This window comes from Onychostruthus taczanowskii, unplaced genomic scaffold (assembly GCF_017590055.1).
Source record: "Onychostruthus taczanowskii isolate IOZ18803 unplaced genomic scaffold, ASM1759005v1 scaffold103, whole genome shotgun sequence".
NCBI lineage: Eukaryota > Metazoa > Chordata > Aves > Passeriformes > Passeridae > Onychostruthus > Onychostruthus taczanowskii.
In genome coordinates this window covers 1,596,930-1,620,412 of record NW_024496858.1, presented here as the reverse complement: position 1 = coordinate 1,620,412, position 23,483 = coordinate 1,596,930, and the positions used below count along the sequence as shown (strand labels likewise).

At 54.0% G+C, this 23,483-nt stretch overlaps 1 protein-coding gene across 5 annotated transcripts in view; it reads left to right on the top strand.

Annotated features, from left to right (window-relative positions):
* Positions 1-18,832, top strand: part of SAMD4A (sterile alpha motif domain containing 4A) — a 96,494-nt gene extending 77,662 nt beyond the window's left edge. For 2 of the 5 annotated variants that reach the window (XM_041413059.1, XM_041413042.1), the window contains 9 exons: positions 3,460-3,569; positions 4,195-4,281; positions 6,324-6,618; positions 8,093-8,178; positions 9,595-9,713; positions 11,130-11,331; positions 11,940-12,066; positions 13,556-13,639; positions 15,643-18,832. In XM_041413059.1, coding sequence (XP_041268993.1) covers positions 3,460-3,569; positions 4,195-4,281; positions 6,324-6,618; positions 8,093-8,178; positions 9,595-9,713; positions 11,130-11,331; positions 11,940-12,066; positions 13,556-13,639; positions 15,643-15,671 — 1,139 coding nt within the window. In that variant the 3' untranslated portion in view covers positions 15,672-18,832. Of the gene's footprint in view, positions 1-3,459; positions 3,570-4,194; positions 4,282-6,323; positions 6,619-8,092; positions 8,179-9,594; positions 9,714-11,129; positions 11,332-11,939; positions 12,067-13,555; positions 14,748-15,642 lie in introns of those variants that run through there. The other 3 variants (XM_041413050.1, XM_041413029.1, XR_005953282.1) reach the window with 2 other exon arrangements.
* Positions 18,833-23,483: the final 4,651 nt, after the last annotated feature.

Genomic DNA, 23,483 nt, shown 5'->3' with positions numbered 1-23,483 from the left:
TGCTGCGTGCAGCTGGGCTACGTCCACCCTTCCTCGGGCTGTCCCTTTCCAGACTTCCAAACATGATTCCCCCATTGCTGGCTCAGCCAAATGGCTTTTGTCCCCCTGTCCAGGGACGTGCAGAACAGATGTTCACAACCTCTGGTGTCTGTGCCTGCTGTGTCCTCCCCCTCAGCTGGGTTTTCTTCAGGCTGAACCATTCCACTGCCTTCCCAGATGATGTTTTCTAAACTTGGGGTTGTTCCTGCTTCTCTCCGCCAGGATTTTTTCCAAAAAGTCCGCGTTTTATTGAAGGTGTGCTGCCCAAAACTGGACTTGGAAGCAGAGCAGAGGCTTGTTTGCCTCCAGACAGCATTCCTGTGGCTGTGTAGCTCATCGTCCTCAAATAACAAAGCACTGTGAGCTCCATATGACCCATTGTATCCCCACAGCTTTCCTGAAAAAAAAAAAAAGAGGACTGCCCGTTCCCTGCACTCCGATCGTGCCGTTTCTTGTTCCTACAGAAAGGCACAACTCGGTGCATTTTTATGGGGCTGCCTCGTTTTCCATCCAGGCTGGCTGCTCCTGTTGCCAAGTCCGTTCTCTGAATTGCAGCCACGTCTCCCTGAGTGCCTGCAGGCTCCTGTGGCTGGGTGTCCCCCCTGCTCCTGGGCAGCTGGTTCCTTCTTTAACACCCTCCAGGGCATCCAGGAGGATCCAGACCCATGGGATCTGGAATGTCATGACAGATCCCCACCTGCCTTGCCAGTCTATCTCCCCCAGTGTCACCTGTTTCTTTCCTTTCTGTTTATCTTCATGCTCCCAGTTCTTTTCTTTCCATCTGTCTTCATGCTGAGGGGAAAATGCCCTTTGGCTTTATCCTAGCTCTTGGTTTCTCCAGGGGAAGATATGGACACTTGGTTCTCCATGGATCCCAATTTGTCTGTCTGTTCCTTCCTGTGTCCCTGCCCATGGCAGGGGGTTGGAATGAAATAATCTTTAAGGTCCCTTCCAAACCAAACCCATTCCAGGATTCTGTGATTCCTGGGGCACATCCTGGGGAGCACCAGGAGGAAGGTCTGGGTAGAGCCAGGGGTTTCTGCTGGGATCCAAGGTGTCCTGTGTGTAAATATGGCAGGGTGAGTTGTTTTCCTTCTAAATTTCCTGACAGCCGTGCCATGACTTTGCAATTAGCTCCTGGTAATTGCTGATTAAAGAGTAGCTCTGCAGGCAGCTGGTTCACCCATCCATGGAGAGCATTGGGAAGTTTGACTTTCCAAGGACCAGGAAATCACCTTGGATGTCCTTGCACCTCCTGGTTGCCTCTTCCCTGTGGGAAGGGTGAAAGCTCCACCACACACAACACACTCCCTCTGTCCTGGGGTGGCTCCTTCTCCCCAGCCTGTTCCCAGGATTGCCAGGATCTCTGCTGGCTGGGGGGCTCTGGGACCACCACTCTCCCCAAAATCAAGGCATGATCCAGACAGGCTGATGCAAAGGCAAAGAGCTGCTTCTGCAAAGGTTGGAGATGGGTTTCCTGCAGGGTTCAGTGTCTGTGTGAGGTTGCATCTCTCTTCTGGAAGCATCCCTGTGGGCTTTGCCATTGGCATGGATGTGTGCCAAAGGCAGATGTCCCGTGGCGACTTTTAATCTGCTGTCACTAGAATGATGTGGTTTTGTGTTAAAATGGTGTTGAAATTTGAGCCTGTGCTGGAGATGGGGCTTTTTGTTTAGAGGTTTTTGTTTATTTTAAACAGAAATTAGTTTAAGAGGGTGCTGGTAGCACACTTGGGGAATGTTGCATGTCAGAACTTATGGAAAGCGGTGAATTTCAGCCCATCTGTGCTCAGTAATTGCTTTTCCCCCTGTTTGGTGTGGGTTTGATCTCCTGTGTAGCACTTGAGGAATTTCACTGACACGTGAATCCCAGTGTGTGTCTGGGATTTGGAGAGTGGGAGCAGGATGCAGCATGTTGGAATTGTTTGCATCCTCTTCTTGGATGCAAGGTGGGTTTGGGATCAGCAGGAGACTTCTGGCAGATGTATGGATTGCCTTAGGGAAGCAAACCAAGATCCCTCCTGCCCTGTCCCTTCCAGTGACGAGGCCTTGGTTCAGGAAGAGGTCATGGACGATCCTTGGCTTGCATGTGGTACTCAGCAGTGTGGGACTTTCTGGACCCACTCCATGAGATGGATGTCCCAGCAGTGGGAATGAGCTCCCAAGTGTCTCACTGGTAGGGAAGGGGACAAGGGCTGTGGACAAGGTATTGCTGGGAGCAGAGCACGTCAGCTGGGGAGGCTGTGGCAGAGCTCCTGTGGGTTGTAGGTGCTGAATAAAGCAGGTCTCAGTTTGACAAAGCATTTGAAGCCTTTACAAACTAAAAACATCATCACAGGCCAGGTGCTGTGCTGCAGCACAGACACCTGCAGGGCCCCCCTCCCTTGTGGGGTGTCACCACAGACCCCCAGACCTGCAAAACCCTGCATAGCTGCTTGTAGTCACATTGCCTTCTCCATCATGGAGTTTTGAATGTCACAGAGGAAGGATTCCCCTCCCAGGTCCCTCACTGTGAAACCATGTTGATGTCAGGAGGATAAATGTATTTTTGGGTACCCCTCCAGCTGGGCATAGAGGTGCTACACTGCAGGTAACAACTGGGAAGGAAGAAGTCATTTCAGTCAGTGCATTTTAGGTCCCAAGTCACCCTTTGAGGCAGAGTGTGGGGCCGTCTTTGATGGCACATCATTTTTCCATCCCAAACCCATCTCTGTAGTTCTGTTTAAGCAGCCAGTTCCATTTTCAGCACATGCCACCATCCCTCATGCATAAATCAGTGTCTGCCATCCACAAAACAGCCCTTTGCTTGTCCTGAGCTCAACCACTCCGTGAGCTTCAGCAGCTCCCATGTTCCTGGGAAAACAGCAGTGAGGAGCTTGGCGTGCAGTGGCACAATGCCTGCTCCCCATGGGCTGACTCCCAGTGGCTTTCCCACAGAAACCCAGCTTCTGAGGATGTGTCCTCATGCAGGGGCTGGTTCCTTGTCCCATCCACATCCCTGTGTCCCCATCCAGGGGCTTGTTCCTTGTCCCATCCACATCCACAACCCCGTGTCCCCATCCAGGGGCTGGTTCCTTGTCCCATCCACATCCCTGTATCCCCATCCAGGGGCTGGTTCCTCCTCCCATCCACATCCACAACCCTGTATCCCCATCCAGGGGCTGGTTCCTTGTCCCATCCACATCCACATCCCTGCATCCCCATCCAGGGGCTGGTTCCTCCTCCCATCCACATCCACAGCCCTGTATCCCCATCCAGGGCTTGTTCCTTGTCCCATCCACATCCCTGTGTCCTCGCAGAGGTCCGTGAAGCTCAGTGAGGTGTCCCTTGGGATGCCCCTCATGCCGGGGTTGATGCTATTGCTCGTGGTTGTGCTGTTCCATGAATTCAGCGGAGCTCTCCTGTCCTTGCCTTTTGCTGCAGATGTCCCAGCCTGGCTGAAGAGCCTCCGGCTGCACAAGTACGCCGCCCTCTTCTCCCAGATGACGTACGAGGAGATGATGGCCCTCACCGAGTGCCAGCTCGAGGCACAAGTATGTCCCACCTCACCTGGGAGTGGCAACTTCCAAAGCCCCTTCGTGTGACTTCCCGTGGTTGGGAAGCAGAAAAAGGGAAATTGGGCCTTGGGGAGTGAAAAAATCTCACATTGTACGTGAAAGAAACCTTGTCCCAGCATGGAGGTCCCATCACTGGGAGCTGTGCTTGGGGCTTTTTTCCCAGCTGGGATTAAGTTCAGGAGTTTCAGGGGTGCAGCCTGTGGTAGGCAACTCCCTCAAAGGCAGTGGGGCTTTGATGGCAGACTGCCTTTGAAAATGTCACAGAATCATAGAATGTTGCTGTTTGGGGTTGGAAGTTGGCTTAAAGATTATCTAGTTCCAGCCCCCACTGCTTTCAGGTTCACCTCTGCATTATCCTTGGGATAAAGAGGAATGGGAACACCATTGCTCTCCATGTGTAGGTGCACCAGGGAGGGACAGACTAGCTGGAAATCTCTATCCTCAGCAAGTCTCTGGGTGATTTTCTATGTCCCCCACAAACCCCTGCACTCAAAAATGTAATTAATTTCTAGCAGCCCTTTCTGTTTAGGAGAGGAAGGGTTTGGGTTGGGCCAGCTGCCCTGTGGAAGTGTTAACATCAAGTTTTGTCCTGTTTTTGCAGAACGTTACCAAAGGCGCAAGACACAAAATAGTCATCAGTATCCAAAAGCTAAAAGAAAGACAAAACCTGCTCAAATCTCTAGAAGGAGTAAGTAATCACAACCATTTTTGTATTTCTTGTTGTTTTCAAGAAGCCAGGAATTAATTCTGGGGTGAAGTACTCTTCGCTTACACATATTGTGGGGATCTGAGGTTTTATTTCACAGAATTCCAGTGCCCGAAAAACATCCTGAATTTCCAAGGAGAATAAATAGAAACTTCTTTATCACTTCAACAAAAGCTTAAACCCTGCAGGAAGGGCTTTTGGGGAAGGAGCAGCACCACAGCCTAGCTGGGAGCAGCTCACCCAACCTCTCCCTATTTATTATCACTGTATTATATTATATTTAATTGCACCATCTTCAAACAGCAACTTGCAGAGCCTCCCACTAGGGGCTTTTAAATACTTCTGTGGTGTGTTGCTATTTATTGGTGTTTTCCTTAGCTCACTGCTTCACTATTTATTTATAATATGGGCTTGTGCTCAGAGTATGGCAGGAGCTAATAAAGCCATATTTACCTCTGTTATTAATAATAACTATTAAATCCAAGAGCTGGATGGAGCTGGCTGCAGCCCTGTGTTTTCCAGGCTATTGCACAGCCTCTTCCTCCACTCCTCCACTGGGATTTGGGAATCTGGTATTGATTGAGTGGTGCTGTGCAGGAGCTGGAGCCCAGCTCAGCTGGCACAGCCAGCCAGGCACGCTGTAAAATACAGGAGGAAAGTGGCAGGGACTGGTTTGGAGCCCTCTGGGGTGGGTTTGGGCTGTGGCACTGTGACCCTGTCCTGCTCTGCTGGGGCTCAGAGCTGCCTGTGAGCTGCTTTCCCTGGGAGGAGACATCTCTGCTTTTCCAGGCTTCCCATCCAGCTTTTGCTAAACAAGAGCATGTGTGGGACTTGATGTTTTTGGGCAGTGTCTCGCTGCTAAATGCTGCTGCTTTCTTGGAAAGAGCTGCTCCACCCCTCTCTGTTAGTTAGCAGGGCAGGATTGTCTCCCAGAAAAATAGTGCCCAGCAGACTGACACCAGATCTTTGTGAGAAATGGAGCTGAGGCGTCCAAGAGTGAGCTGGGAATGCTGCAGGAATTAGAATCAACAACTGTTTCAAGGCTTGCAGACATCCCATGTGCCCACTTAGTGTCCCTTCCTTCAGCACATCAGGATTCACTCCAAAAGTTGCCTCTTTCCAAGCAGTGTCCCATGAGCCAGACTGTGCCTGCAGTGAGCTGTTCTGGTCCAGGCCACATTAAAAACAAAATGCAGTTATTTCCCATCAGTGGGATGAGGATCTGACCGTAGAAATGGAGTTCTTGATCCACACCAGGAGTGAGGCTGGGGTGCACCCCTCTCCCTCCTGGGTGGATCTGCCCCAGGATCTCCAAGCGGAATGGTTTTGCTGTGGGAGTATCAGCTCACCTTGTGGTGTCCCCTTCTGTGTCTGACCACAAACCCCCTGCTCTCCTTGAAACCCTCCCAGTGCCCTCTGCATCCACTCTCCCAGCCCATCCCAGAGTGGGCAGGGATGTCCCCACAGCTGCCACAGGACAGGCTCCTGCATCCCAGCTTGGTCCTGGGCTCTGAGGTGATCCCAGAGCATGAGGATGCCATGGCGAGCAGTTTTGGGGCAGAGCAGTCAATGGGAGCCAGGCTTGAAGGAAATGCTGGAAAAAGGAAACGAGCCCATGTTAGTGTAATTCAAATGAAATACAGCTGAAATGTTAGGATTGTAGGATTGCTGGAGAACCAACAAGATATTTACTTCTCTGGGCATTCAAATCTCCCAAGCTCAGTCACTTTCATGGACTTGCCATTTCCCTGGTGGAAATGTGGGAACATTGAAGTTGGATTGTTGTTGGACTTGGGTCCCAGTGGTTGATGGGGGCACATTTATCTCAGGGGATTCAGGTCTGGACACATCCATGGGTAATCAGTCCCTGCAGCACTCCCCTGATGAAAAGAAAAGACTTGATGAGTGAAACGTGGCTGTTGACTGTGGAATGCAGCAGGAGCAAAGCTGGGAATTCTCAGGGCGTCGCAGGAGGGATCTGGTCCCTGCAAACACAAACCTCCTCTCTCCACTTGGATCCACAGGACATCCTGGAAGGTGGCAACTTGCGTGTCCCGCTGCAGGAGCTACACCAAATGATCCTCACCCCCATCAAAGCCTACTCCTCCCAGAACTCGAGCACGGAGGAGCACAGCCGGGACGTGGAGTCGCACCAGCCCTCCTCCCTGCTGGGCTCAGACAGCCAAGGCTCGGACTGCAAGGACGCCGCGGCCGCCGGGATGCAGCAGCACCATCTGCCGGGATGCGAGGGCGAGTCCGGAGGAGCCCCTTTGCCCGAGGGAGACCTGCCCGGGCAGTTCACCCGAGTGATGGGGAAAGGTGAGGAGCAGCTGTCGCTTGTCCTCGGTGACCTGGGGACTCGTCACCAGGGAGGGCTGCCCCGGGGCACGGGGTGTGTGGTGGCAGCTGCCTTTCCCTGAGCTCCTGCAGCTCCCAGTCTGAGGGGTGTGGTGGTTTTTTGAGGTTCTGTCGTGCTGGGGTTAGAGGTAAGAAGATAGGGCAGGTGGGTTGTGGTTTTGGGGAGGGGCAGCAATGGCCCAAGCTGCCTGCCCGAGGTCCAGGGTGGATGGCATGCATTCCAAGCCCCAGGTCCAGGGTGGATGGCATGCATTCCAAGCCCCAGGTCCAAGGCAGAGATCACAACTTTTCCCAAGGTGATGAGTGGAAGATGTCCTCTCTCTTCCCATCCAGAACACTGGGGTCATCCCACTGATCCAGAGGTGGTTTCAGAAGCATCCCTTGGACTTACCCTGCTTGGAGCAGGGTAGCAGTGGTGCATGGGCTGGACATGAGCCATTTGGAGGGCAAATCAGTGGGTCCAAGCCCCTTCTTATGCCCCACTTTGGAGGCAGGACATCCAGGTGCTGTTCCCTATCGAGTGCAGGCTGTGCAGCTTTGCATCAGGGATGACACATTGGGAGGTAACAGGAGCAAGCTGAGGTGGGGACTGACCTCTTGTGCAATATTATGGCTCTTGGAGCAAATCTGTATGATCTTGGATGTGCCCTAACCTTGCTGGTGGCACCTGAGGTGTCAGTGCTGCATGGAGGGAGGTTCCCTGGGGAAGAGGAGGGGGGTTCTCATCTGCAGGAGACTGGGAACAGGAAGAGCCTCACTGGGGTGCCACAAAGAAATATCAGCCTTGTCTCTATTTCCAACCTTCTTTGCAAAAAAAATAGCTGAGATGTCTTCTACACAGGAACCTGGTGCAGAATTTGTCCCCAGCTGGTTCCCTGCAGAAACTGCCACATGTGGGGCTCCGGCCCCATTTCATTCCTGTGACAAATGTCAGAGTGTGGCACAAGCCCTGCCAAGATGTGGTGTCCTCCTGGACCCCCAGGCATCCCTGCTCAGGCGTTTACAACAGGAGAAGCTCATTCCTCTGTGAGCTCATTCCCACTTCCTTCAATGACATTAATTCCAAAAGAGGTTAAAATTCATCAGGGAAGGTGGGAATTGACCACTCTGCAGTGGGGGCAGATTTTGGCCATGGGAGAAGGAGCTCTCTTGTCTATGGATAGGGGTTAATCCTGTGCCCCTGAGTTGCTTAGGTCTAATTTTGGGGACTCCAGTGGTGTTACTCTGGATTTACACCATCATAACAGAGAACAAAATCTGTCCTTAAATATAGAAAGGTACAGCAGGAATTGGGGAGGGGCATTTTGTCTCAGTGATGAAAAACCTGCTCGTGGTTACAGGGGAAACAGGATGTCCAAGGGATTTGTGGGACCCCTTCTGGGCCCCATCCTGGTGTCCCCATCCCCATTTCCCTTCTCTTCCTCTTTTTTTCCAGTCTGCACACAACTATTAGTTTCCCGACCCGATGAAGAGAATATAAGTTCCTATTTACAGCTCATAGACAAATGTCTAATCCACGAGGTGAGTCGTGTCAGATCATCTAAAACTGTTGTTCTCATCACTTGGAAACTGTTTCCAAAGTGTCTGTTTATGTAAACCTTTGGGTTTCTAACACAAATATTTTTGGGGGGTATTAATAGTAATTCTGACAGAACAGGCTTGGAGCAGGCGGTAGCTCCAGCGTGGTGCATGGAAATGTTGCTTCCCCCCACGCTGGTTTAATTGCCAAGGCCTGGAGCTGGGAAATTCATCTGGCTCGTGACAGTCCCACCAGCAGCTGGATGAAAGCAGGAATCCTGGGATGAACGTGCAGGCAGTTCCCATCACACAGAGCCGGCGATCCCTCCTCCCGTTTTGCACCACGTGGTCTTGGGATTTTGCAACAGGGATTTTGCATCTGTTCCTGCTCCCAGCGGGTCTGCCTTGGCTGGATGATGGATTGGGATGGCCCAGGCTGTGCCACAGGGCTCTGGCACGCTGGTGGCAGGGAGGGATGGCCAGTGTCCCTGGTGTCCTGCAGTGTCTCCTACCTACTCCGGCAGAACCTGGAAGAAGCTGCTTCCATCACCTGCCCATATGGCAGGGATCAGGGAGCAGAAGTGGTGGAAGCTGAGGACCAGAGAGCAAAGCCAGGAGGACATGGAACTTTTCCCAAAGTGCCTGCACTTCTCCCACCAGAGCCACCCACGTCCCAGGGCCACCCTCTGCGCTGGCTCCGGCGTAATCAGCACCAGGAGAGAGCATCTCCTCCTGAGTGGTTCGGAGCAATCAAGTCAGGCACTAATTAGCCTCCAGATTGTCCTCTGGAGACTTCTGCTGCTCTCCAACAGAGACCTGGGGTGTCTAAAGTTAGCAGTGGTGGCACGTGGGTGTCCCTGTCACCCACACCTCCTGGCTGGAGCTCTGGGAGCAGGTCTGTCACTGCCTGGGTGACCTTTGCAGGGAGCCCGGGTGGGTGACAGGCTCACCCTGGGTGACCCCCCCAAGCCTGTCAGTGCCAGGATCACAGCCAAGCTCTGCCCAGCCCCAAGAAGGGGGATAGGATGCAGGATGCCACAGGGCAGCTCAGCTTTCCAAATCCCAGCTTTGCTCACCCTGGCAGCATTTCTAGAGCCACATCCAGGTGACAAGTGTCACCACCCATCGGGACGCACCGTCGAACCCTCGCTCTGCCAAAAGGAGTGGGCAGCCTTGAGGCAGAGCTGGGCTGTCACTCTGGGACACAGGGAATGCTGCCAGAGCATTTTCTCCACCTGAGTAAATCCTGAGGACAGAGCAGTGTTTCCCCCTGGACTTTCTGATGGGGCTCAGCTCACCCCATCACCTGCTCCAGCTGCTTTTCTTTACCCACACTCCCACGTGCACATCCCTGCTGGCTTTGTCCAGAAGAATATTCATCCATTTCCTGTTTTTTCTCTCTCTTTTTTTGGGGGGCAGGCGTTTACAGAGATCCAGAAGAAGCGGCTGCTGTCATGGAAACAGCAGGTGCAGAAACTCTTTCGGTCTTTCCCTCGGAAATCCCTCCTGGAGCTGTCGGGCTATCGGCAGCAGAGGAGGTATGCGGGATTTCGGGAGGGAGGGATGGGTTCTGCTGGGTTCAGAGTTGTGTTTAAGGAAGGGGAAGGGTTGGAAAAGCTTCAGCAGTGCAATCCCAGGTGCTGGCTGGGAGGGGAGCACAGCAGGCAGTGTCCTTGTGCGTGTGGTCGCTGCCTTTCCCTCCCATCCCACCCTGTCTCCATGGCTCCAGCACATCCCAGCTGTGCAGGGTGTCCCCAGTGCTGGGCTCTTTCCCTGCTGCCCTTTGGTGATGGCATCAGCACTGGAGTTTCCTCCAAAAGCTGTCAAGTGGCAGAAAAAAAGGCTGGAAGCTTTGCAGAGCCAGAGGTGCAGTCAGAGAGCCAGGCAGGGCTGTGTTGGGAACACCACGTTTGCTCACTTCCAAGGTGATGCTGCATTTCAGGTGATCCTAGAAAGCACAGGGGTTGTGCCAAAAAAAAAAAAAGATATTTAAATCACTTTTAACAACATCACTGCTTTGTTTCATTCAAAGCCTGGTTGTTGCAAGTTTTTTATTCCCAAAAAAAACCCCAGTGTTTAGAGATAACTGGGAGTATAGGAACTTCCAGGATGAGATTTCAGGAGAGCTCCTTTACCTCAGCTCTTCTTAATAAAACTTGGATTTATTAGGTCATTCTAACCAAATTTTACAGAACTTGAGAAGTCTCAGAGGTGACCATATTTGTAAAAACAAGCCTCCTAGAAGGGGAGAAAGAAAACACAACAGCAAAAGCTGAACTTAAATTAGACACTGGAGAATCCACTCATGAGAATTCTTGAAGAAATCAAGTTCCTGGGGCATTACCTGGATTATTTTAGATTGTGTTTAAGAACAGACCCATTTTGCAGGAGTAAAATAAGCTTTAAAGAAAACCAGTGTGGATCTGAGAACTGCAGAAGGGCGGGAAGGCAACTGGCAGATGGGAAGAAGAGAGGATGCTGCACACCCAGACTGCCTCCTTCCCACTGCCTGTGCAGGGTGGAGAGACCACCTCGGTGGGGTGGGAGGGCCAGGACCCCCTTGGAGGGGTCAGTGCCTCACTCTCAGTGGGGTGGGAGGGTCAGGACACCCTGCCAAGGGTCAGTGCCTCACTCTCAGTGGGATGGGAGGGTCAGGACACCCTGCCATGCTCAGCATCCACCCCTCGTTGGGATGGGAGGGTCAGGACCCCCTTGGAGGGGTCAGTGCCTCACTCTCAGTGGGATGGGAGGTCAGGACCCCCTGCAGGCTCAGTGTCCCACTCTCAGTGAGATGGAAGGGTCAGGACCCCCTCCCAGGGCTCAGTGTCCCACTCTCAGTGGGATGGGAGGGTCAGAACCCCCTTGGAGGGCTCAGTGTCCCACTCTCGTTGGGATGGGATGTCAGGACCCCCTGCAGGCTCGGTGCCTCACCCCAGCCCTGTCTCTCTCCGCAGCCGAGGCTTTGGCCAGTCCAACTCCCTGCCGACCGCCGGATCCGCGGGGGCAGGGCTGGCACGGAGGAACCCCCGGCAGTTCCAGATCCCCTCCCGCAACCTCCCCACGGCCCGGCTGGGGCTGCTGGGCCCCACGGGGCTGCTGGGCACCCCCCAGCGCAGCCCTGCCGCCAGCCCCGCCATCCTCAAGCAAGGCAGACAGGTTGGTCGGCGTTCCTGCCCTTTCTGGCTCTCCCGTCCCTTTCCCACTTCCTTTCTTCTCTGACTTGTCCACATCCCCAGTTTTTTTTTTCTGCAAACTGCTCTTCCGGCAGTTTGCAGAAATTTGGGTTGGGCTCCCCTCGGTGCAGTGGGATGTGGAAGTGGGAGCAGCGGCAGGGGGTGAAACCAAGCAGCAGAAGGGGAAAAGCTGAGTACTTAAAGTGGCTTATAAAATAAAAGAGGGGATTTTGGCAAGAGCAAATAGTGGTAGGAGGAAGGGAAGGGTTTTAAATTGCTAGAGGGGAGATTTAGATGAGATACTGGGAAGGAATTCTTCCCTGGGAGGGTGGGGAGGCCCTGGCACAGGGTGCCCAGAGAGGCTGTGGCTGCCCCTGGATCCCTGGAAGTGTCCAAGGCCAGGCTGGACAGGGCTTGGAGCAACCTGGGATAGTGGAAGCTCCCTGCCCATGGCAAGGGATGGTACTAGATGTTCTCTAAGGTCCTTTCCAACGCAAACCATGCTGTGATTCTACAAGCCCAAAGTGGTCATAAACCCACGGCGCAGAGGGCTTTGCCTCGCATCCCACACGCTGTGTTTGCTCCCCACAGAACCTGTGGTTTGCCAACCCTGGGGGCAGTAACAGCATGCCCAGCCGGAGCCACAGCTCGGTGCAGAGGACGCGCTCGCTGCCGGTCCACACGTCCCCGCAGACCATGCTGATGTTTCAGCAGCCAGGTAGGCAGCAGAGGTGCTTTTCCACTTCCCCACAGCCAGGTGAGACGAGGGGAGGTGAGAGGTGAGCCTCCCCACAGTGTGCTCCCACCGGGGTATCTCCGAATTCCTGGGATAATCACAGACATCCCTGGAGGGATTTCTGACCCTATATGCGCCACCTTGACTCTGTGTGTTACAGTGCTGGTGCCTTGCGTGGCTCGTTTCTGGGGGGCTCCTGTCAGGAGGGAAGGTGGTGGCTCATCCATCACTTTTTCCTGATGGATGGACACAGCCCCGGTGCGGAAGGACTGCCCTCATGCACTCAGGGGAAATTCTTTCCACAGTGCGTGTGAAGGGAAGCGGTGCTGTGTCAGTGCTTCCTTCCCCAGCACTGCCAAAGTGCTCCTGTGTATGGGAGCATCCTCTGATTCAGGGAGGATCCCTCTGACCTTGGACCCTGGACCTGGAGCATCCTGGCCCTGAGGAAGCCTCTTTGTGTATCCCTTCCTTAGCTTTGAGCTTTTCCTACCAACACCCCATAACCATTTACACCTCGGGACAGGGAATCCATCCCCCACGAGCTCACCCTCATCCCTACACTCCTGCTTTGGGCTGGCAGCTCCCTGGCCTCACACACCAGTGGTGTTAAACTGCAGCATTTGGGCAGCAAATGTTCCCTACAGCAGGAGCAGCAGCTGTTCCCAGGTATTGATTAAACACCGGGACAAGGGCACATTTCTCAGGCGCTGCAGGAGAATAAATGGGTTTCTCTTGGTGTGTCAGCCTGCGGTGGACGAGGGCGTAGGAGGATTGGGGAGCCAAAGACGTGGATTAAGTCGCAAGGAAAATAAGCAATGATGTGATGCTGGGCTCACAAACCGCTGTTTGCCAGGCTGTGGGGGGACCTCAGCCCTCCTGGATCTCGTCCATGTTCCTGTGAGCCAGTGGAAAGCGGGAGATGCCGTCCAGCACAGTAGCACAAGCTGTATTTGCAGGGTTTGCTGCAGGGTGGGGAAAGTTTGCTGCTGTTTAGATTAGGACAGGGGTGTTGGAACACTCCAGACTTCGTGTGTGTGTCCCCTTTTTTGTGCTCACCCACCCAGGGATGTGGCAGTGACGATGTGGGTGGCTGAGTGGGAGCCAGGCTGGTCCCAAAGAAGCCAGAGAGTGGCTCTGCTGGTCTGTGCTGCCATCCCATGTCCAAGCACTAACCCTGCCTGCACGGACAGCATCCATCCCCAGGAGATGACCAGGGCTGCTCCCTCTCTGGGTGGGGGTTCTGCTCTTGTCCCTTACATCTGTTACCAGCACCTGAACCCCCTCAGATTCATCCTTTATGGATAACAGGGAGTGATGACTGCTTTTTTGAGCGTCTCTTGCTGAAGATTTTTCTGGGAGTCCTGTCAGACCCTCCTGGGGCATTTTTAAGATGATTTTCCCACACAGAGCAGGCAGGCAGGGTCCCTGCCAGGTCCCTGACCAGGATCTCCTATTCCCTTTCTCCCTGCAGAGTTCCAGGTACCGGTGACTGAACCTGACATCAACAACAGGCTGGAGTCCCTGTGCCTGAGCATGACGGAGCACGCACTCAGCGGTGAGCATTCCCTCCTCCTGGGGCTCTTCCAGCACGTCCACGCCACCTCTGCTGAGCCCCCCAGCACCTGCCCCTGCCCCGTGCCCCCCAAAAGCTGGGACAGGCTGTGGCTGTGAGAGCAGGACGGCGGCGGGGCCGGACGCAGGGATGCTCCCGGGGGTGTTCCGATGGGAATGCTGGCTTCTCTCAGCGAGGCGGCCGGGGCAGGGGGCAAAGCCGAACGCAGGGATCGCACCAGCACTAGTGGAGTCCGTGCTAATTAGCCACTCTTCAGCTTGCTAATGATAATTAGTGTTAGCTCGCTACTCTCGTTAGCTCTCGATAAAGCCCCTGCCGCCGGCGCTCGGATGGGTCACAGCCTTTGGAGCGTTGTGCCCTTCCGCCTCCGGATCCCACCGGGGGTGCCCACAGCTGGGGGCTGAATCCCTGCCAGGCGCTGTGCCAGGGGCTGTGCCGGGCGCCGTGCCCTGGAGCTGGCGGTGCTCACACGGCCGGGGGTGCCAGCGGAGAGCGGGCACGGGGAGGGAGGAGGACCGGGGCAAAAACAAGCAGGGAAGACGAAAAGGCAGCAGCAGCAGCAGCAGAGCAGTGGAGAGCCCGGTGCAGCACAGAGCACCGGCTGTCACCAGAAGCTCCCGGTGTCCCCTGCCGACGCTCTGGAGCCCCAGGCACGCGGGACGGCCCCGGCGACGGGATGAGCGCGGCCGCCGGCATCGCCCGGAGTCCCCAGTGACCAGCTCGGGTCCTGCTGCGGAATCCTGGACTGTGACCCATGGCTGAGGACAGGAGCCCTCGGAGAGGACCAGTGCCACCAGGCTCCCTGCAGATGCAACAGCCCTTCCTGGGGAGAGGAACGGGAGAACAAGGACTGTGGGAAGCAGCAGGGCCCTGGCAGCATCCCTGGCTGGGAAAACAAGGACACTTCTGTCACCCGAAGCGTTTCTCCGGCGTGTGCCCAGCCGAGGCTTAGCTGTCTTGTTCCTCTGCAGGGTACTGTTCCTCCAAGTTATTTTTTCCAGGTCGCATTCCCCGAGCCTCTCCAAACCGGTTGTGCTATAAATAGCTCTTAAAAAAATAAACCTTTCGGGGGAGAAAAAAAAAAAAAAAAGGCGTAACAAACCTGTTTGTTTTTAGTGTCAAGGAGGCAGGTGGCCGTGGTGCCCACTTGTTGCTCCAAGTGGTAACAGGGAATTCTCTGTTCCACAGCCACTCTGGGAGCTGCCTCCTGCCACTTTCCATCCTGGGGATGGGGTTTGGGATGGGGGACGGGGTGTGGGATCAGGGCTGGAGGGTTGGAAGTGCTGTTGGGTGCTGATTTCTGCCCCCGGGGGTGGGGACAGGGGGCTGCTGGTACCGGGGTCAGTTGTGAGGCTTTGGGGTGGGTCATGGACCCCTCGCTCCTGGGATCGGGCTGTGGCTGGATGCATCCCTGCTGTCACAGGGTGCTGGGGACAGGGGCTCTGGGGAGACAGAAAGGATGCCTCGGGGCTTTTTGTCCTTCCATGATCCTCAGATGGAGGAAAATTTTGCATCCTCTGCGGTGCAGGTGTTGCAGGGTTGGGTGAACTGCGGGCAAGGTTGCCCCTGGGACCAGCTCTGTCCCTGTCCCCTGGCTCCTGCTCAGGGACACAGGAACTTGTGGTGCTGTAGGAGAGTCCCAGACTGTCACCTGCCTTGTGACAAGTCCAGGCTGCCCAGAAACCTCCTCTGCTCCTGGGAAAGGGGTTGTGGGGTCGTGGCAGAAGGCCTGGACTGGTGTTGGGACAGCGACCTGGGGAAGCTGCTGTGAGGTGGGGACAGTTGGTGGCACAGAGGAACCAGCAGAGCACTGACACCCCAAAGCCCTTCTGCACCCCCTGGGGAGATGGGAGGTGGTGGGGGTGGCCCCAACACCACCTCGCTGTAGGGGCTGGGGGTGCTCTGGGGGTCCATCCCCTGAATCCCCAGCTTGGGGGTACCACTACTCACTGGGGCTGTTCCTAATTCTCCCTTCCCACTTGCAGATGGTGTCGACAGAACCTCCACGATCTAGAAGGCGTCGCCACGGGGACGCTGGCCGGGACAACAACTGCTGCGGGTCCAGCGGCGAGGTCGGGGCTTGAGGGAGCCTCAGCGATAGCTTGCATCCCTTCTCCTCTCTCCTCTCCTCTCTCTCTCTCTCTCTCCTGTTTTAATTTTGTGAATGTGTAGATTGTCCTTGTGAACATATCATTAGACTTGGAATTTGTGTTGTCATTTATTACATCCATGCTAAGGGTGGGGGGGGGAAAGATGGCAAAAAAAAAAGAAATCAAAATCTCAGCGACGATGGTGAAGCAGCACGGGGAGCTTGGGGCAGACATGGAGGAGGAGGAGGAGGAGAGTGCTGACAACGGAGGGTTCACCGTGGGCAAACCCTGCTCCTGGAGGAGGATACCAAGGAGCACGGAACACCACGTGGGGGTGTGTGACCAAAAACCCTTTGGGGAGGATTCGCCTGCCCTGCCCGGGGCCTTCGGGGCCGGCAGTCCCATCTCGAGTTTCGCTGCTTTCGGCTGCGGGCTGACCCGGCGGGCCCAGATTGAAACAGAAATAATAAAATAACCCCAAAATTTCCTTTCAGTTTAGCCAAGAGATCTGCAGTGTGGAGGCAGCGTGGTGCTCAGGGCAGTGGAGGGTGCCTGTCCCTGTGCCCCGCTTGGATTGGGATGCGGGATGGAGCGGGGGCATCTCGCCCAGAGGAGGGTCCCGGGGGGAGTCTGGGAACTGGGGGACACTGGGAGAGTTTCCTGCATCCTGGCTCCACACATCTGGCCCAGCCTGCCCAAATCCAGCCATAAGGGGCTTTTCCAGCATGGCCAGTGAGGGATGAAGGAGCCCCCAAATAAACCCAAGTCACAAAGGGCACCAAAATGCAGCTTCACAGCCTTGTTTTCTTGGCATTAACCGTGGGGCTGGCAGGGGCTGGGCTGCCCCTCACCCACTGCTGCTTTTGATAACGGGAGCTAAATTTGGTGTTAAATTGGTAAATCTGACCCAGCACTGCTCTGACCTGCAGTGATGCTCCTGCCGGTCCCGATGCTGCTCCGAGTCCTCCAATGGAATAAAAACAAATATAAAATCAATTGATTGAGCTATGGGTGGCAGCACTATTTCCAGAATGGGCTGTGAGAACACGGGCAGCATCGTGTGCCAGGATCAGGGGGAGCCAGAGCATGGGCAGGGCTGGGAGACGTGTGAATCCTTTTTTCATGCAGCGTTTTTAAGTTGTTTTTCTAAAAAAAAAGAAATATATATATATATGTATACAGAAACCCAAGTGCCAAATGCAATGTTTTATGTTTGCTGTTCCTTGGTGTCCTGCTTCCCGGCAGACAGGAGGTTGAGGGGGGTGATGGGGAGGGTGGAGAAGGGAAAACCTGAAGGCCAGGGAGGTTGGGAAGAGGTGTGAGGAGGTGAAGGAGAAGCGGGGTCGGCGCTGGGGACCTGGGTCACCCCCCAGCACCCCCAGCTTGTGAGGTGTGAGCGGAGCCACCGTGGCAGGAGCCTCCCTCAGGGAGACTCCAGTGTATTTACAGAGCTGAAATTCTATTTATTCCTTCGCTGACTATGGACACGGAGGTTTTCTGATTGTTCAGAGAGATTATTTTGGATATTTTACCTATTAACTTGCTGTGGCTGGGAACCATGATAATGTCTGTTATTAACAACCACCAAATAATTCAATTGTTTTATCCTTTTGATGTTAAAAAAAAAAAAGAGAAAAAGCTTATTTTCCATTGACAGTCTAGAGGTTAATAACGACTTAGTTGCGTTTGCTGTTTCTTGTTTTGTTTTTTGAGTAAAAACAACAAAAAAAGTGGCTTCAGTTGTGTTCGGGAAGTGCTGCTGGCTCTGGCTGCCGGTGCTAAGTGCGGGCAGCAGAGCTCCAGGGAAAGAAGCTTAAAAGGGTGGGGGGGGGGAAAAAAAAGCTTGAATCCTAAAAGAAATAAAAGCTATTTATAGAAAGAAAGAAAAAAAAAAAATCCTCCAACAGTTGCACGAGTGAGGCTGTGAAGTCAAATATTCAGTAATAAAGCGGCAGTGCCTTTCTTTTTGTATCCGCTGCGACTGTCCCCTCCTGTCCTGCCGGAGCTGTCGCCGCCGCGGGGTCCCGGGGCTCGGCTGGGCAAGTCCCCCCATCCCGCTGCTCTCCCGGCTCCAGCCCCGGGCCCCGGGACCTTTTCCTGGTGCTGTTCCCCCGAGCCGGCCCCGGGGAGCCCGGCCAGCCCAGCGCGCACCTCGGGCCCGGCACGGGGACACGAGCCTGTCCCTTCGGTGCCATCCCCAGGGACACCCCGAGCTCAGCTCAGCAAAACCCTCCAAGGGGTTTAGGGGTGGCAGCATCCAGCAGGAAAATCCCAAACTGTGATGGGGGGTCAGCGCTTAGGGGAAGGATTTCTGTTGTCGCCTTTCTCCGTGTCGGGTTTGGCTCTTTCGGAATGTGCCTGGTGGAAACAGGTCCCGCAGACGTCTATAATTTGCACACAGCGACGATAACACTAAAGTTGATTTTATACGAGTCATCAAGAGTTTGCAAAGTGAGTTTTATTTTTTGTATTCCTTTATCTTTACTTAAAGGTGAATGTGTATTCCTCTGGGAGGAATAGGAAGAAAAAAAAAAAAGAAAAATACATAAAAAAACAGGAATGTTAATAATGTTAAACAGAATACTTCCTCCCTTATTAATATATATAACCCTGATGTATTTATGCCTATTGTAAGCTGACTTTAAAGAGCTTTGACCTCTCTTCTGTTGCATGCCGTTCCCGGGCAGCCTCTCCTTGTCCATGCATGCCTTTTGTCCTGGTTTTTCTGTACAAAGTTAGTGCACAAAAGAACTATTTTTGCCTAGTTAATGTTGCCGAGCAATGCCTATTTTTTAAATTTTAATTCCTTTTGGTTTTTTGTTTTTTTTTTGGTCATATACGGCAATAGCATGTTTGTTACATGTAAAAGCTTCCCGATATAAAGAAATACTAATGTTTGGAGATGCCAGTCTTTGCAAGTGTACAGTTTTCCAATGTTGTTCCCAGTGAAACACCCTCGTGATTTCCACTTGCTCCGATGTATTTATTACTCATTTCCTCCCGTGTAACTAGGAACCATGGCTATATTTCATATCTGCTCTATATTGAAAGTGAAGGGAGATGATTAATACAAGGTTTTGTAACACTGGGGTGTGGCGCCTCCTTATTTATCCCCTTCTTGGCAGGCGGCTTCGGACTCCTTCACGCAAAAAAAAAAATGGGAATTCAATAGATTGTCCCGTGGGCAAGAGGGGAGGAGCCCTCCACAGTTCCACAGGGGGTTGGGGATCTTTATTTAAAAAATAAAGCCTGTGGCAGAGCTTCCAAATCCCTGCATTCCCCACGCAGCTGCCTCGCTGTCCCTTTGGGGACATCCATGCCCATGCCCCAGGAGCTGTTTAGATGTAGGATTTTCCTTGGAAATCGGCAGGAATTGGGGCTGGGGCAGCTAGGAGGTTGTGGAGGCCCAGAGCCTCAGTGCATGTGTGGAGACTTTTGGGGTAAGAATTTAAGGCTGGGTTCTTTCTGGGCTTACAACCTGCACATTTCAGACCCTCCTGGGGCTGAATCAAGCAGGGAAGGACGCTCAGAGCTGGTGCTGCCACTTCCCATGGATACTCTGCTGTGGGAAGTGCCACGGGCAGGACCTTTTACCCCTGGCTTTTCCATATTTTCTCAAACTGAGCCTCCACATCTCCAGGCTGATCAAGCCCAGCCCTGCAGGCTCTTCTCTGCCTCATCAGCCTGGCCATTCCTGCATCCAGGTCCAAGGATGCCCTGCAGAGACCTCCTGGCTGTCCTGTCCCTGCTCGCTGTCCCTCCACAGCCTGGGTGGCTCAGGTCCCCCGTGAGGAGCAGAACTTGCAGACATGGGGTTTATTCAGGTTGTTTGAACACTTCATCTGCTGCTTCTCCTAGGATGAGGCTCCTGCTGAGCTCTCCAAATGCTGATGGTGCCAAGACCCCAAAACCATGTCCTCAAGCTCCTTTTATTTGGGATGCTCCCAAGCATCTTGGGCCAGGCCACCCCAGAGGGGAAATATTTGCCATGGTGCTCAGTCCCACCTGAATTTCCCTGTCCATCCACATCACAGCCCACTGGCCATGGCTGCCTGCACTCATTGGGAATTGGCCTCCCAACACAGCTCACTTCACGCAAAATCAAAAAAAAAAAAATAAAATAAAAAAAGCCATCTCCTTCCAAACAATTTCCTTCCAAACAATTTGCCTTTCCAGGTTCCTGTGCTGCTGCCTGGGTCTCACAGTGCAGGGTTATTGCACTAACAGAGAATGGAAAGAAAAAGGAAAAGGCAGAAACACCTGGGTTGGAAAAGTGGAGTTGGAAGGGCCGAAAAGGCTCCAAGGAAAGTCCGTGGCAGCCATGGCTTAGGAAGAGTCTGTGGGTCCTGCAGCTGGCAAAAGGAAAGAGCCTTCAAAAAGGAAAAGCAGGAGGGGGAAAAAAACATTTCTATGCTGGCAGAAGCTGTTGGGTGAATCCATTCCAGACACTACAGGCTTTGCCTGCCTGCACCCGGATTCCACCACACCTGAGCCCCATCCAGCCCTGGGAAATCCCATCCCCGTCTCCTGCCTGGCAGAGGCTGCAGCCCCTGCCCAGCTGGGAGCAGAGCCAGAGCTGGTGGCTGCTGTTTCACAGCTGCTGGGCTCTCGTGATCCCAGCAGGAGCTGGATAATCCCACATTTGTTAACATCATCTTTTATTCCGTGTCTACCTACTCCAAAAGGTGGTGGAGAAGCAGCCCCAGCCCTGGAGCCAGGCAAGTGCCCCTTCCCAGGGGATGCTCCTGTCCCTTTTCCCTGACCTGATTCCTGCTGTGGGTACAAATTCCTCATATTTAACACTGGCTGGAATATCCCAGGGAAGGACCTACCAGTGGCAGCAGGCAGGGATTTCCCACTCCAGGGAAGTTTTTATGCAAGATGAAGAGGTCTTTTCCAGCAGAGCTCCTCGGGATCAAGGAATAATGAATTCCCCACGTCTGCTGGATGCTGCTGGCCTGGCTGCCAGCCAGGAATGCTCCCAGGATGTACAAACATCCAGCTCTCCCGGCAGCCCAGGCCTCTGCCACCACCAGGGAGCTGCTTTAGCTGGGGACAGCAAAGGGATCAGGAATGCCCCCCTGGAATGGGCACCCTGGGGCTGCAGCATGGCGAGGTGGGGCAGGGATGGGTGGTCCTGGCATGGGATCAGCTTGGGCACCTGATGCCCACAGAGCTCCCCACGGCTTCTCCCAGAGCCCAGAGCAGGCAGAGCAGGTGCCCGGAGGAGCAGAACAGCAGGGGAACAGTTTTAAACTAAAAGAGGAGATTTAAATGAGGTGTTAGGAAGGAATTCATTGCTCAGAAGGTGCTGGGGCCATGACACAGGTTGTCCTGAGAACCTGAGGCTGCCCCATGCCTGGAAGTGTTCAAAGCCAGGTTAAACAGGGCTTGGAACAACCTGGGATAGTGGATGGTGTCCCTGCCCACGGCAGGGGACTGGACAGAAGACAATCTCCTTTTTTTTTGCAACCAAAACCATTCTGTGTTTCTATGATTTTCCATCTTTTCTCTACAAAACACTGCACTGACAGAGACTGGTCAGAGGAGATGGGGTCCAGCTCAGCCAAAATCCCCCCTTTTCTAAAGAAAATCGATTTTGGGGCTAATTTTAAATAATAATAATTTTTTAACAGCTCATTGTGGCATGTAGCCTCTGCTTTTGGACAAACCAGCCCCATCCCCACCCCTGTCCAGAGGCAGCACAGGTGGGTGTTTGCAGCATCACCCAGCAGTGGGATGCAGCGGAGGGGCTGCGTGCCCCTCTCCCACCCCCACACCCCCAGCCTGGCATTCAGGTGATCCGTGGGCTTCCCAAAACCACATTTCCAGCCCCGAGGAAGGTCCTGCTCCTCCTGCGGCCGGCAGAGCTCGGGGCCGGGCTCAGCAGAGGGAGCCACAGACTGCGCATCCCGGGCGCTGCGGAGCCGGGACCCGCCGGAGCCCGGGCATCCCTGAGCCGGGCATGGCTCTGCAAACCCCTGCCAGCCCTATCTCCCTCCCTCCCTGCGGCTGCTGCTTCCCTACAAAACCTTTCCCGTCCTTCTCTCTCTCCCTTCCAGCACCAAGAGTCTTTTCCCTCCGCTGGGATGTCCCGCGGTGAGGAGCGATGGAGAAGAGGCTGCTGAAGAGAAGTGGGCACAGAGCTGTGGGCACAGAGCTGGGGTATGGGCACAGAGCTGGGGTGTGGGCACAGGGCTGGGGTATGGGCACAGGGCTGGGCTGTGGGCACAGATCCGAGCTGTGGGCACAGGGCTGGGGTATGGGCACAGGGCTGGGCTGTGGGCACAGATCCGAGCTGTGGGCACAGGGCTGGGCTGTGGGCACAGACCCAGGGCTGGCAGCTGGGGCTCTGCCAGTTCGGGTGCCCACAGCCAAGGGCTGGCACCCTTCACAGCATCAAAATCCAGCAGAGATCACAGAATGTCCTGAGCTGCAAGGGACCCACATTTTGCATCCAGTCCAACTCCTGGCCCTGCACAGACACCCCAGCAACCCCACCCTGTGCCTGAGAGCATTGTCCAAATGCTGCTTCAGCTCTGGCAGGATTGGTGCAGTGACCACTTCCTTGGGGAGCCTGCTCCAGTGGCTGTATCCTGAAATTTTGCCTTTTTTTTCCCTGCACATTGATGCACCTCATGCTGGAGCAGTGACTGTCACCTCCCCAGCCATTCCTGCAGCCCTCCAGCAGCTCCATGCCTTGTCCCAGGACAAGGCAGCTGAAAGATGCCAGTGCAGGATGAGCTGTGCTGGAACCAGGGGATGCTCAGAGGGTGCACAGGCACCCACAGCCAGGGCAGGAGGGAGCTGAAGCACGGACACCTTCCCACAGCAGCTGGCCAGGGTCCCAGGAATTCCTCCCTCCACGGCACCCACACATCCGAGGCCAGAGCAGCACCACTCTGCTTTACCTCGCCACTTTTTAAATAATTTTCAGGCCTTTGCAGTGGAGTTGATCCCTCTTAGTGTGGGTTTTTCACCTTTGCTTCACTGCTGCAGTCCTGGTGTGGAGAAGAGCAAACAGAGGGAATGCGGTACATTCACCTCCCAAAACCACCCCTGCAACACCCCAACACCAAAAACACAACATAAACTTGTTAAAAACAACAAATAAATTCCTTGTGATTATATTCTTTGTGTATTTTAGCAATATTTCTTTGAATACTGTGATTTCTTTTCTGTCACTCCCAGACCAAGACTTATTAACAAGAGCTTTCATGTTTTATGCCCCCTCAACTCCTAAATCATAAGTGTAACATCCAAAACAGCTGGAAGGCAAAGCTTTTCCTAGGAGTTATTTCCAGGAGCTGGCCAGAGGGGCTCAGCCAAGGCTCAAAGGTCACAGTTCATTACAGGCTCTGCCCCAACTCCAGCAGGGCTCCAGAAACAGGAGCAGGAGCCAGGGGCAGCTGAGGAGCTGCTGGAGCCTTTCAAGCAGCTCTCCAAGGTGTGGGAGGCTGTGGAGGCTGCACGAAGCCTCTGGGATGATCCCAGCCCTTGCCTGCAGCCACTCAGTCTGCTGGAAGACAGATTTTTGTCTAAAAAGGCCTAATTTGGAGTCCAGAGCTGGAGGAAGTTGCCTGAACTGGAGCGTCCTGGTGGGCTTGGCAGTGCTGGGGCTCAGTGGCCAGGGAGGGCTCTCCCAAATTTCATGATTCCATGATAAAAATCTGCTCCAAGAGGTGGAACACAGCTGGTGAGGGCCTGGCTGGACATGGCACAGGGATTTATGGGCT